This window comes from Podarcis gaigeae (genome assembly GCF_964106915.1).
Source record: "Podarcis gaigeae genome assembly, chromosome: Z".
NCBI lineage: Eukaryota > Metazoa > Chordata > Lepidosauria > Squamata > Lacertidae > Podarcis > Podarcis gaigeae.
Genome location: NC_139691.1, coordinates 40,457,601 through 40,471,769, shown reverse-complemented (window position 1 = coordinate 40,471,769; position 14,169 = coordinate 40,457,601). Strand labels below are relative to the sequence as shown.

The 14,169-nt window shown below is 47.9% G+C and overlaps 1 protein-coding gene across 1 annotated transcript; it reads left to right on the top strand.

Annotated features, from left to right (window-relative positions):
- The first annotated feature begins 146 nt into the window (after positions 1-146).
- On the top strand, positions 147-13,377 carry SLC25A5 (solute carrier family 25 member 5). The gene is made up of 4 exons (XM_083723077.1): positions 147-4,596; positions 8,941-9,427; positions 9,549-9,689; positions 12,986-13,377. Exons 1-4 carry the CDS (start codon positions 4,486-4,488, stop codon positions 13,141-13,143), a joined length of 897 nt encoding a protein of 298 aa, XP_083579203.1. The 5' UTR covers positions 147-4,485; the 3' UTR covers positions 13,144-13,377.
- The last annotated feature ends 792 nt before the right edge of the window (positions 13,378-14,169 follow it).

Sequence of the window (14,169 nt, the reverse complement as noted above, 5' to 3'; positions counted from 1 at the left end):
CACTGCTAAAACAGAGGGCAAAGTCGTCTTTCGTGTTCTTGGGGTTTCCTTGCAGACCCCTCCCTGAATCAGGAAAGGGTTTGCATGGAATCCTGCCAAACTGAGCAGGATTTAACCCTGTTCACCAACTGATAAGTGGGAGTTAAATCCTGCTCCATTTGGCTGCTCACCGGTTCAGGATTTAACTCCGCCCTCCTGACTATCAGCTATCAGCTGACGTCTGCTGATGGACGGGTGGGCACAGTTTTGGGGCAAGGGGCCTTGCAGGTGGCTGTTCCCTACCCCTGCTCCAAACAGACTTCAAAGAGGCTCCCTGATCATTAGTTACAGCAAACTGCTATGGAGGCACATCTTCAAAGGAGGCTGCTGTTAATTACCAATCAGCTGTAACAACAGAGGGATGAGGAATTAGGGATCCAGCCTGCTGGTCTCCTTACCCTGGGCTGAGCAAGTCTGTTGTCTCAAACTATACGTGCAGCAGAATGAGATGACAGAATGAACTATAACACTCAAGACTGAAAGGGGGGGGGTGTATGCTATTTTTTTATTTCTCTCCCATAGTTCACTCCACCGCAACATAACACAGCAGGGAGAAAAGTTCTGTTCCAGACCCCTCCTTGCTGTGCTATTTTTTTCTGACTCCAAATAGCTTTTTGATGTAAGGGAGCACTGGCATTTGTGGTCCCACCACCCCCTTTGAAATGATAGCCCTTTCTGTTCCTTTGACTACCTTATTCTGCTATGTATGTAGACCTCAGAGGCCCCTGCTGTATGTAGAGGCCCCAGAGAGGCAGCAAAAACAAGTCTATTGAACCTTTGCAGGCCATCACATATGGAAGGTGGGCTGCATTCAGCATATTGAATCTCAGGTTGTACATGCATGGCCTATACTGATGATGTGACTGTAATAACAGCAGGGATGCAAAGTCTTATCAGCAGGGAGGAGAAAGAACCACTTCAACGTCTTTTGGGAGGGAGAATGCCAAAATGAGAAATCAGGTGGTTTTACTTGCATGCACCCAAAATAATGAACTGCTTTTGAAAAGTAAAAAAAAGCACATGCAAAGGATAATCAAAAATCACACAAAATTTACATTTGATGCTACGTGTCTTTGGGAAATACATTAGGTGGTTCACAGGTGGGGTTGCCCTGCCCACCTGTCAAAGCTGACCTATAGGGGCCACCAGGCCAAAAAGATTCCCTGTTTATGATTTATGTGATAAGTATGTATGGATAAGTTAAGTATGGAGGAATTGATGAAGAGTAGTGAGATGACATGATGGAAGTGCTTCTCCACATCAGAATTCCCTACTCATAAGAAACCAGCACAGGGAGATTAGATTGGGAGCCTATCTGAAAAATGCAAGGTTTCCACAGGTACAAAGTTTATTTTGGGAGGGTGAATATTTACATAACACAATGCTGGGTGCCACTTGAGTTCTGAAGTGGCACTGCACAAAGCAAACTTTGCTACATTATGCTTCTGGCTACGGGGACTGCAGAATTTTCTGCTGGACTGTGACCTCAATGCAATGCAGGGAAAACCCACTGCTGGGTCTCTTTGTGACTCCTAGAAAACCTCACAAAACCAGTGACTGTGCACTTTATAAACGGCAAACCAAAATGTATGACAAACTGTTCTGTCTCAGGCACATGGAATGCAGGTGTATTAACAAAAGTGCGTCTCCGGGGAGGGTGTGCGTGTGTGTAGAATTGTGGCTCTCTGTGTACCCTTGTTGTCATTTTAGTTGTGAGCACATGCACACTGCTGTCAACAATTGCTGTTGAAACCCTTGCAATAACAGTCCTTGTTTCACTTTGCCAAGGTGTATTTGATATTAAACTTACCTTTTTCCAGGAAAAAAAAGTGCAAAATGGTGGTGTGGTTAAAGAGTTGCAATGCTGCTTTGTCCCAGTTCTCTCTCATATTCATATGTGCAAAGAAGAGGGAATTCTGTCATACAAGGATAGGAGAAGCCAGCTATGCCAAAATCCCCACTTCTACATATATACTAAAGAGGAACAGGAATGCTGTAAATGTCTTTTGCATCTGTGCAGAACAGAAGGATCAATTTTATTGGAAGTCTCACAATTACTGAAATGGGTTCTTGTAGGCAGGCCAGACCCTAGCAAGGTGCAGGGAACTTCCTTCACACCAAGGGTGCCCAGTCCTTTCTGGGCAACATTCCCAGGGCCACATGCCAGATATGGGAAGGTCCATAGGCAAAGCAATGAATGTAAATGTTACCTAGTTTCTAGACACACAGAAACACAAATGTCCTTCTATCAATCCAGGCAAGCAGAAGGCATCATCAGAGGGCATTGGTGACTGCCTGACATCCATTGGGGCTGGTAGGGCAGGAGACAGGATACCCAACAGCAAATGGAGCTGGAGCAGATGACAGGCAGATCCAATTAATTCTACTTCTGTTTCTTCCCTCTGCTCAGTTCTACAAGCATGCCAGTCACACAAGCATGCTGGTCAAAGATGGAGTTAACTCTTTATTAGAAAAAAAAACCCCCACAATCTTCACTTACTTGATTTGAGTGTCAGGCCAACAAGCATAGCAGTTCATTCCTGGTACTCATACTCCATGAAACTCAGTTGCCAAGACTGAAAGTCCCTGTTCCCCACAATCAGGGCTTTACCCGAGCAATCAGACTCTGCTTACATGTAGTCAATCTCTACTCCACCCGTGCCTCTTTTGGTTCTGGGAGACAAGGGGGGAAGGGAGCATGTTGCAGCAGGAAAGGAAGACACCCTTGCTTTTTCACCAGCCCGACTCATGTCTGCTTCTTGGCGTCCCCACTTCCACCATCCTGCTTCTGCATCTGCCACTGATTCTGGGCTTCTCTCTGCCACGGGCTCTCCCCGCTCACTAAGCCATGTTACACAGTCTTCTCCCCCTGACCACTGATCATCGTCCCATCACCACTCACCAGGCTCTGAGCCTTCTTCCCTTGGGGGTTCCCCAGCTGGATCGTCCCACCAGTCTGTGACAGTAACACTGACACTATGGAGGAGGAAGCTGGCAAGCAATGCCATCCTCTACTGGTTGTAAGGAATGAGGCAGGTGGGGGCTGGCTGAGGGAGGAATGTGTTTGGTGTGCCACATGCTGTAATTCACCAGCCTCCACTGTCAGAGTACACACCTTGAGGCATCATGCCTCTACCTGTTGCTTGGAATTGCAGGTGGGGAGGTTGCTGTTGCACCTTCAGATCCTACTTGTGGACGTCCCGTAGGCATCGGGCTGACCAGTGCAACAACAGGATGCTGAACTAAGTGGTCTATTGGCCTGATCCAGTTGTTGGTATCTGTCTCGAGAGGCAATGGAGCGCACACAATGGGGATGAAGTCAAACCCGCTGGAGAACCACAGCGCCTGCTGTGGCTGCAGAGAGCGGTAACTCATAACCGCTGTCTCCTGCGTTGTTTTTGCTGAGTTAGCAAGCCTGGGCAGCATAGGAGGCAACTTCTATGGGCTGAGGTCTCTTCTGCCCTCCCAGTAAAATATCCCTCCCACCATGTTGATGAACATTGTCATTCAAGTGGTGTGTGTGCACCACATCATGTGATCAATTATGCAGGGTGGGGCTTGCCTGCTCCCCCCCCCCCACAATATTTTATTCAAGTTGGCACCCCTGCTGGACAGCATGTATGGAGGTCCTGGGCTGCCCAGATGACAGGACCCCCCCCCCTCTTGGCCTCCCTGATGTGGTCCAAGGGAAAGCAGAGCAATACGTTTGGTACCAGCTGGGTTGCAGGAGTTGCCTTCTCCTACTTTCCCAGGTCCACGAGCCCCATTTGCCCCTGTCCCAATAGAGCTGCTCTTATTGAAGGACACCGATTCCACCTTGCTCCTGTCAGCCAGAAAATGCATTTAAGGACACACAGCCTGTTCCTTCCTGAGGTTGCCTGGGGAACACCCCGTCTGTGTCATCGCACGTCACCCAGGTGCAAACCCACCCACATCATTCCGTAAGCGAAGCCCTGCCCCCACCTTCCAAGGTTATAGCCAATCTCCATCGCGCGCTTCTCCGATGCGCCCCATCCGCTGCAAGCCTTGGCAACTTAGGATCGGGGCTTCCTTGTATTAAGGCATCATAGGCAGCCAAGGCCCACCCACTCCCTGGCTGCCAGGGGTCTCTCAAGAGGAAGGAGCACAGAACTCCCCCACCCTCACACATTGCCACCGCAGTTCTCTCTGCGGTTCCTCCCTCCAGCTCGGGTCCAATCAGGGCACTGGGAAGCGGCTGTACGTAGATGCCCGCGTTTCCCCTCCCTCCCTCTGTTCCCACGTTAAAGCCTGCGCGGTATAAAAACCGGCCATTTAATTTGCTCGGTCTCAGTGAGCCGGCAGCCTGCCTTCCATCTCCGTTTGTGCAGCCATCTCCACTCCCTACGTCTTCTCCTCCGATCGGATCTTAAAGCAGTTTTTGTTTCACTTTTTTCCCGAGCGCTCAACCTTCTTCCCACCGGCATCATGACTGACGCGGCTATTTCTTTCATGAAAGATTTCTTGGCGGGCGGCGTGGCAGCCGCGATCTCCAAGACAGCGGTAGCCCCCATCGAGAGAGTCAAGTTGCTTCTTCAGGTACCACGGGGTGGGTGGCTGGGTGGGTAGAACCGCGCGCCTTTCGATGGAGAACGGTGGAAACGATTTGGAGAGGGTGGAGGGAAGAAAAAAGAGGATCTTTTAAGTGGTGGCTCTCACTGGCTTTGAAGCCTGCTGGGGACGACGAGGGGGCCGGGCAGGGATTCCTCAAAAGAGGTCATAGGCGGGTCGACTGAGTTGAAAGGCCTCTTTTGTCCAGAGTGCGCTGGGACGTTCCGTGCGCTATGGCGCGACAGGCTGATCCTGCGCTCTGCCTTTGTCTTAAGCGCTGCGGCCTCGTGGCTTATCCCAGCTCCGAGGAGATGCTAGGGAGCTTTTTTAAAAAGCCGCGGTTCTCTTCCCTGCCTTCCCCACCAAGGTCGCGCCAAGGAGATGCAGGCCGGAGCATCCTTTGTTCCCTGCCTTTGAACCCAAGAGAGCAACAAAATTAGATTTCCAGCCTCATTCTGCGCCTGCCCTTCCGCTTGCCCAGGAAAAAGGCTCTTGCTGACCCAGGTAGAGAGAGTGGGCCGCAGCTTTCTCTGGCATCCAAGATCAGCCCTAAAATTCTATGCTAGGCTTGTGATCGGGGTTTCCTATGGCCCAGGCCTTGGTGACGGTCCGAGGCAAGCGGTCGACCTCTGCCCGCCCCCGTACCCAAAGGAACACGCAGTTCTTTTTTTCCCTTTAAACGTGCCGGTCGAAGGGGAGGAAACCCCACGCTCGTTGGCAGTTTGCGTCGGAGCTGCTGCTGGCGAAAACTAGTTCCGCTTATGCAAATCCCCGCCTGGCGTTGGATTAGTTGCGGGGGAAGGAGAGGCTGGCAAGGAAGGGCAACGCGAGTAAATCGCGGCCTGTCCCCGCAGAGAGCCTGGGTTGCCTTTCTCTCTGCTACCGTTGCGGGCAACCTGCCACTTGGCAACGTGGCTGCATCCAAGCAGCATCGCCTCGGAATTCGAGGAGGCACGAAGGTGGCACTTCATCCCTTCCAACGTGCCATTGCTTTTGGGCAAAGCCCAAGGTCTTTGAAGTGAAGCCTCTTTGGAGCTTACCTGGCTGTGTAAATGAGAAGGAAGCATATAGCACATGGTGCTAAAACCTGTGATAAAAACTCAAAACTCCATAAAATTCTTACTGAAGGTTTTATTTCAAAGAATCAACCAAAAAGTTTGGGCAGGTGACCTTGAAGGCAAATCTCTAATGAACACCAAGTTGAAACTGTCTTGCTACATAAATGGGCCACCTGACAGGTCTTTGTATTCTTGTTGCTTCATCAACAGATTGGCTCCCTGCATACAGGAGAGTAAAATGTCAAAATTTAATTAAACTTGCCTTCCCAAAACTAGGGTGTTGCAGCAAGAGAAGGCCTGTCAAGGTCATGTGGATGGATTGAAAGTACTGATCATAACCTATGGTAGGGGTCTGCAACTAGAGACAGGAGGGCCAGATCAGGCTCCTTAAGGAGTACTCGCAAGAGCTGCCAGTTGCCAGAGATGGTAGATGGGAAGTTGAGATGTGTTGGCCATTTTATTTGGGACATGGGTTTGTCCTGTCACCTTCCAGTCCCTCCTGTGGACACCTTGGGGCCTTTATGAGATCTGGAACACCTCGATGATCTGGGCACAACCCCTTGTAAAAGAGGTCACCTTGCAATGAAGTTATCATTGGCTGGATTGCAGGCATGTCTGGCTATCTTGCCAGAGGCTAAATAGAATGGAGCCTGAATACAGATTTGAGAGATGACCTATCAGGTAGCCATTAGGTTCAGCAAGGATACAGGATTCTCTTATCGGACTGAGATTCTATTCTATTCTTCTTTTTTTAAGCCTACCTCTCTCTTGTCTTGTTAAGCTAAAGTTTAATCTCTGCCTGAAGGTCTGGTGTTTTCCTGAAGCTTACTTCGAGTCCATGGTGATCACTTTTGCTTTCATGCCTCAGAGGCAAAAAAATTGCACCTAAACTTTATGTTAACATAGGTCTGAAAATGATTAGGCCTGGGTCAAGTGTGCCTAGAAGGACAAAAGGGGCATTCAAGGTCTTTCTCCTATTGCAATAGGCCGGAAAGAAGAAACTGAAACTTAATTCTTAGTCATCAGTGTGTAGAGTGGTACCTTGGTTGTTGAACAGCTTGGCTCCCGAACACCACAAACCTGGAAGTAAGTGTTCCAGTTTGCGAACATTTTTTGGAAGCCGAACGTCCGACGTGGCTTCCAATTAAGTGCAGGAAGCTCCTGCAGCCAATCAGAAACCACACTTTGGTTTTCGAACGGTTCCGGGAGTTGAATGGACTCCCGGAATGGAGTAAATTTGACAGTCAAGGTACCACTGTAGTTCTAAATGGTGGAAGAAAAATGCACAGGCCCTGCTTGCTGTACTTGTGAGTCAGAAAGAATGATTTAGGCCCTGTAACATGATACTTCTAACTTGAGCCTTGCTGTGCGCTACTTGGTTTTCCCAATAACCTCCCTTTATTCGGTTACAGCAGGCATCGGGAACCTATGGCCCTCTAGAAGTTATTGGACTTCAATTCCCATCAGCCTCCCCCAGCCCAACAGTTGGGAATGAGGGGAGTTGGAGTTCAAGTGGCAGCCAGTAGTCTTCTTCTGGAAAGAATTATCGGCACAACATCTGTTATATTAATTTTCATTATTACATGGGTGACGTGCCTGTATTTGAGTATTTAAACTGTAACTTCCAGTGTCTCTGGACAGCTCAGTTGGTTAGAGCATGGTGCTGATAATGCTAAGGCTGCAGGTTAGATTCCTGTATGGGACACCTGCATATTTTTGCATTGCAGGGGGTTCAACTAGATTATTGTCAGGGTCCCTTCCAACTCTGATTCTGTGTGTAAAGAATGATGTACTATGTTTTCTCACATAGCTTGATACTGATTGTTCTATCGTTTAAAATATATGTTTAAGTATATACCGTATCTAGAGGGGATGCGGGTAGCGCTGTGGGTTAAACCACAGAGCCTAGGACTTGCCGATCAGAAGGTCGGTGGTTTGAATCCCCATGACGGGGTGAGCTCGCGTTGCTCGGTCCCTGCTCCTGCCAACCTAGCAGTTCAAAAGCATGTCAAAGTGGAAGTAGATAAATAGGTACCGCTCCAGTGGGAAGGGAAACGGCGTTTCCGTGCGCTGCTCTGGTTTGCCAGAAGCGGCTTAGTCATGCTGGCCACAGGACCTGGAAGCTGTACACGGGCTCACTTGGCCAATAAAGCGAGATGAGCGCCGCAACCCCAGAATCGGCCATGACTGGACCTAATGGTCAGGGGTCCCTTTACCTTTACTTTATATATCTAAAGAAAGGGATGCGGGTGGCGCTGTGGGTTAAACCACAGAGCCTAGGACTTGCCGATCAGAAGGTTGACGGTTGCTAGGTCTGTGCTCCTGCCAACCTAGCAGTTTGAAAGCACATCAAAGTGCAAGTAAATAAATAGGTACCGCTCCGGCGGGAAGGTAAATGGATTTCCGTGCACTGCTCTGGTTCGCCAGAAGCGGCTTAGTCATGCTGGCCACATGACCCGGAAGCTGTACGCTGGCTCCCTCGGCCAATAAAGCGAGATGAGTTCCACAACCCCAGAGTCAGTCACAACTGGACCTAATAGTCAGGGGTCCCTTTACCTTTACCTTTATATATCTACAAGGGCCACAGGACCTCCCTCCCCCCCCCCCCCGGGCTAAGTTAGAGCTTTGGTCCATATTCTGGAGAAAAATGAGCAACTATGCTAGATTTCTTAAGCTCGGGAAGAGCCACATTGCCAATGAACATTGAGGCATTGACAGTGAAAGGGTTTTGGGGATAGTATTTAGGAGCCTAAGGAGAAGACTACAGAGAGATAAATCCAGTTGTGGCATAGCAAGTCATGGTTAAAATGATAGTCTGCAAGACACCTCATGGCTTATTAACCATGGTATGGGACACAGGTGGCGCTGTGGTCTAAACCACAGAGCCTAGGGCTTGCCAATTGGAAGGTCGGCAGTTCGAACGGGTGAGCTCCTGTTGTTCGGTCCCAGCACCTGGCCACGTAGCAGTTCGAATGCACGTCAAGTGCAAGGAGATAAATAGTTACCACTCCAGTGGGAAGGTAAACGGCATTTCTATGCGCTGCTCTGGTTTGCCAGAAGCGGCTTAGTCTTGTGGACAAACGCCGGCTCCTTTGGCCTATAGAGTGAGATGAGCGCACAACACCAGAGTCGTCCATGACTGGACCTAACGGTCAGGGGTACCTTTAACTTTTATGAACCATAGTTAACATCAGCTATGGTTTGCTATGGCTTAGCTATGGATTACGTCACTGACTATGCAGCCAGACTTAATGTCCACTTTCCATTTTGGCAGGTGCAACATGCGAGTATGCAGATCACAGCAGACAAGCAATACAAGGGCATCATTGACTGTGTGGTCCGGATCCCTCGAGAGCAAGGTTTCCTGTCCTTCTGGCGTGGTAACTTGGCCAACGTTATCAGATACTTCCCCACACAGGCCCTCAACTTTGCTTTCAAAGACAAATACAAGCAGATCTTCCTGGGTGGCGTCGACAAAAGAACCCAGTTCTGGCGTTACTTTGCTGGAAACTTGGCATCTGGTGGTGCTGCTGGTGCTACCTCTCTGTGCTTTGTCTACCCTCTCGACTTTGCCCGAACCCGTCTAGCGGCTGATGTGGGAAAAGCTGGGGCTGAGCGTGAATTCAAGGGGCTTGGAGACTGCCTGGTCAAAATCTTCAGGTCGGACGGCCTTCGGGGACTGTACCAAGGCTTCAACGTCTCTGTCCAAGGCATCATTATCTACAGAGCTGCTTATTTTGGTATCTACGATACTGCAAAAGGTAATTTTCTTGGGGTTTTGCTGGGGCCTTTTGGTAGTTTTATTGGCTTCCCATTCAAAGTTTGGAAGTATGGATGCTCAAGAAAAGCATTCCCCTTATCTCTGATTTATTCACTTCGCAGGGATGCTTCCTGATCCAAAGAACACACACATCTTGATCAGCTGGATGATTGCTCAGTCGGTTACTGCTGTTGCTGGCCTGACCTCTTATCCCTTTGATACAGTTCGGCGGCGTATGATGATGCAATCTGGTCGCAAAGGTGGTAAGTATCAAAGCTGCTGCAGGGAGCACAGAGAGCCCAGCTGGTGGTTTTGCTAGATCTTTTTGCCACCTCTGTGATGTCTGCACAGTCCCACATATGTGGGACCTGTGGCTGTATACCTAGCAGGGACATGGGTGGTGCTAAGGTCTAAACTACTGAGCCTCTCGGCCTTGCTGATCAGAAGGTTGGCAGTTTGAATCCCCATGTCTGAGTGAGCTCCTGTTGCTCTGTCCCAGCTCCTGCCAACATAGTTCAAAAGCACGCCAGTGCAAGTAGATAAATAGGTACAGTAACACTGTGGTGTTTCTGTGCACTTTGGCTTCCATCACGGTGTTCTGTTGCACCATAAACGGTTTAGTCATGCTGGCCACATGACCTGGAAATCTGTCTTTGCACAAATGCCAGCTCCCTCAGCCTGAAAGTGAAATGAGCATCGCAACCCCATAGTCTCCTTTGACTGGACTTAACTGTCCAGGGGTCCTTTCCCTTTACCTAGCAGACATGTTTTGGGGGCACAATGCATTGTCTACTTTACCAGACTGAAAGTGTGACCCTTCTAGCTATGTATTGTTGGTTCTTGCTGATGCTAATATCTTAAGTTCAAGCTTGGCTCTACTACCTGGTTTTCCTTGGTGGAAATTATAGCTAGAGCTTGTTTCAGACAAAAAGATGCAATTCTTGTAGATGACCAACTTTGTTCTGAAACTTCACGCAGGTAAATGGAGTGTTGTGAAAGGGACGTTTCTTGGTAAAGGACAGAGGGACTGGTTTATAAAAGAAAAAGAGCCACACTGCCTTCTGGAGTCTCTCTAAATTTTATTAGAATAGATTGAGCATAGGCATAAAATGGACTGCTTCTTGGCTGATGGGTATGTCATGTTAGCTGCAAGTGTACCAATTCTACTTCAAAATAAGAAATCCTATAGGAGAAATGCAAGACCTAGAAATTTGAGGAAGATGCTAGACTTCTGGAAGCCAGGGTAAAGCCAGTGGCGTAGCGTGGGTTGTCAGCACCCGGGGCAAGGCAAGTAATTTGCGCCCCCTAACCCGTGGATTTGCGCCCCCTAACCCTAACCCCCAGATGTTGCGCCCAGTGCGGCCGGCCCCCCCTGCACCCCCCACGCTACGACACTGGGTAAAGCTGTCTCTTTGGTCTGACTTTTGCTCCTTTAGTAATCTCTGCAGCAATAGAGAGCCAGGGGGTTTCTGTCGTGTGAGAGCAGGTGGGCTAAATGTCCTTTAGATACATCATGTGTATATGATATCTCCCAGTGAATATTTGTTAAATACATAACTGGAAATTACCCAAAGGTCATCCAGCTCTCCTGCTGCATGACCAAGTCAAGTAAACTCATGCATCTCGGTTTCACCATTTAAAACAAGCTCCTAGCATCTGTCCATTTCTCCCTTTCAAAAGCTTCCAGAATAATTAGAGGGTTGGATAGTTTAAGAGGGAAAGCATTCTTTACCACTACAGAGTACTTTTGATAAGTACTTCCAATTTGTACAGACCACAAGCACTGGAATCTATACAAATTCCAAACATGTGGCCATTAACTAAAGGAAAACACATTTTATCATGCTGGGCAAGATGAGTGGCTCGAAAGGCTGTAGCTCTGCAGAAGAATGCCTACTTTGCATCCATTTGATCCCTGGGATCAGCAGGTAGTGCTGGAAAAGATTCCTGACTAAAACCCTAGAGAACTGAGGACAGCCAGTGTGGACAGCACTGAGCTAGGTGAACCAGTGATCTGATTTGGTACAAGGCAACTTCCTATGTAAGGGATGTGAGTGGTGCTGTGGGTTAAACCACAGAGCCTAGGACTTGCCAATCAGAAGGTCAGCGGTTCGAATCCCCTGCTCCTGCCAACCTAGCAGTTCGAAAGCACGTCAAAGTGCAAGTAGATAAATAGGTACCGCTCCAGCAGGAAGGTAAACGGCATTTCCATGTGCTTCTCTGGTTCGCCAGAAGCGGCTTAGTCATGCTGGCCACATGACCCAGAAGCTGTATGCCGGCTCCCTCGGCCAATAAAGCGAGATGAGCACCGCAACCCCAGAGTCGGCCACAACTGGACCTAATGGTCAGGGGTCCCTTTACCTTTACTAACTTCCTATGTTCCTAGGCACTCTTTTCCCTTTAAATATGTGCTACAGTATTAGATCCTTATTTCTATTTGGCTACATGTGGTTATAAGTGGCCTTGAATGGCTAGCACACTCAGCCAATGGGAGAATTTTGTTCCACTTCCTACCCCTCTGGTGAACTGCTGCAGATTATCCCAGAAGTAGGTTTGTTGAACAGGGATAGATCTACCATAAAACTAATGAAGCTTAAATTTCGGGGCCCCTAAATCCAGAAGTGTCCCAGAAGTTACTTTAGTCCACGTTGCTTAAAATTTTTGGGTCTAGTAGACCTATTTTGAGTTCCACAACTGGAAAACTATAAGGCATAGGAAAAAAATTGTTCACACCAGTGACTTTGATACGTGAGATAATCCAGTACAGTGGTACCTCGGGTTACAGGTGCTTCAGGTTACAGATGCTTCAGGTTACAGACTCCGCTAACCCAGAAATAGTACCTCGGGTTAAGAAGTTTGCTTCAGGATGAGAACAGAAATCATGCTCCGGTGGCAGCGGGAGGGAGGCCCCATTAGCTAAAGTGGTTCTTCAGGTTAAGAGCAGTTTCAGTTTAAGAACGGACCTCCAGAGCAAATTACGTTCTTAACCCAAGGTACCACTATACAGAAATTTTAACCAAAATCTGAGATGCAGTAGTTAATAAAATAAAAATAAAAATTGTGATCTGTTGTGCAACAACCCCATTGAAGAAGGTAACAGTAGTACCCAGACCTCGTTGCTGTTTGCGATGCCGCCCCCATAACAGTTCCAGCTTCAGGGACCCCCTAATGTAGGCCTGCCACTGGTGTTAGGTATTTTTACCCTGAACACAAAGTAAACATGGTAGATAGTGGGATGTAAGAGTACTATGTCTTCACCGCTCTTGCCTTTGGCTCAGCCCTCTAGTTCCCTTGCCCTGCTAATGACTTAGTCCATAACTAAGCCTATTCCTTCCTTATCTCAGCCCTGATTCCACTTTACTCCATTCCTGTCATCCCCCCCCCCCCATGTTGAATGGTAGACTTCCTGGGGCTTGGTCCTAAATTCATGTTTTGCATGCATTCATGCTGCACAAATCAATATGTGTGTGGAAGCCAAACAGAACAGCAGGATTGCCATATGCATCAAAAGAATCACTTGCTCTCTCATGCCAAGTGTTCTTTCTCTTTTCTTCTTTAGCTGACATCATGTACTCTGGTACAATTGATTGCTGGAAGAAGATTGCCCGTGACGAAGGAGGCAAGGCTTTCTTCAAGGGTGCTTGGTCCAACGTCCTCAGAGGAATGGGTGGTGCTTTTGTCCTAGTCTTGTATGACGAAATCAAGAAATACACATAAGCTGCTCCCTTCCCGGATGGCACTTACTATGTTATGTTCATGGACTGCGTCAAAACTATTTATCAGTTCCTACTGAGGTTTCTACTGGTTGGCAGAGGGCCACAGTTCTACTTGCCTGATCCATTTATCAAGTTGTTCCCCTGACAATGGGACTCAAACTTTATTTTTGTTCAGTCACTTCTGTTAAAATAAGTTTGAGATAAATAAAATTTAAATTTAAAAACAGAAACAAAAGTGCTTTGATTCTGTCATTAATAACTTGAATTATCCACCGCTTTGAGTCGTACCGTTAAATCGATGAGCATTTTGCCAATGGTGCCAATATTATGTGGATTGCGTCTGGGAAGACTTAATAAGGGTGGTGGTTTTATTTTTGCAGTATATTTTGAAGCATGGAGCTTTAGTGCTTGCTACGGGGCTTTCTGGGGGGTGGGGCTTGAGTAAAATTTACCTTGATTGGTCCTTCTCCTAGTGAACCCACCTCCTTGCCCTGGCCACCTCTACCAATTTACATAGCTTTGTCTTCTGCGCCCCACTGGCATAATCACCCAGAGGGAGAGTGTGAGCCAAATCTGCTCTCCAAGCACACAAGCAGTGACAGCAGCAAGCAGGAGGAGGCACTGATTGGTCACTTGGAAGCAGGTGGGCCTTAGCAAGGTATCCAACAATACTGATGCTGGCTTCAGGAAGAAGGATAATGAGTGGTATTTTATGAACGGCTAATTGTCCAGGAATTGATAATTTTACTTCTTAGTTCTGCAAAAACTAATATAAAACAATAGCCCAAGCAACTGTTTAGAATTACTCACGTACTGTATTGGGAAGTTAAGGTTACAAGATCCAGGAGAAAATATAAAAGCCATCTTTATTCATCCCAAATCACCTTTCTGTTAATACCTGCAAGTCACAGGTTGGTTACAATTATGTTCACCTCTAGCAGCAATAGATGATGGAGCTACTCCAGGTGGCATGAAAATCATTCATAGTTTTCTCCCCATGCACACTGAACAGACCTTTTTGTTTAAA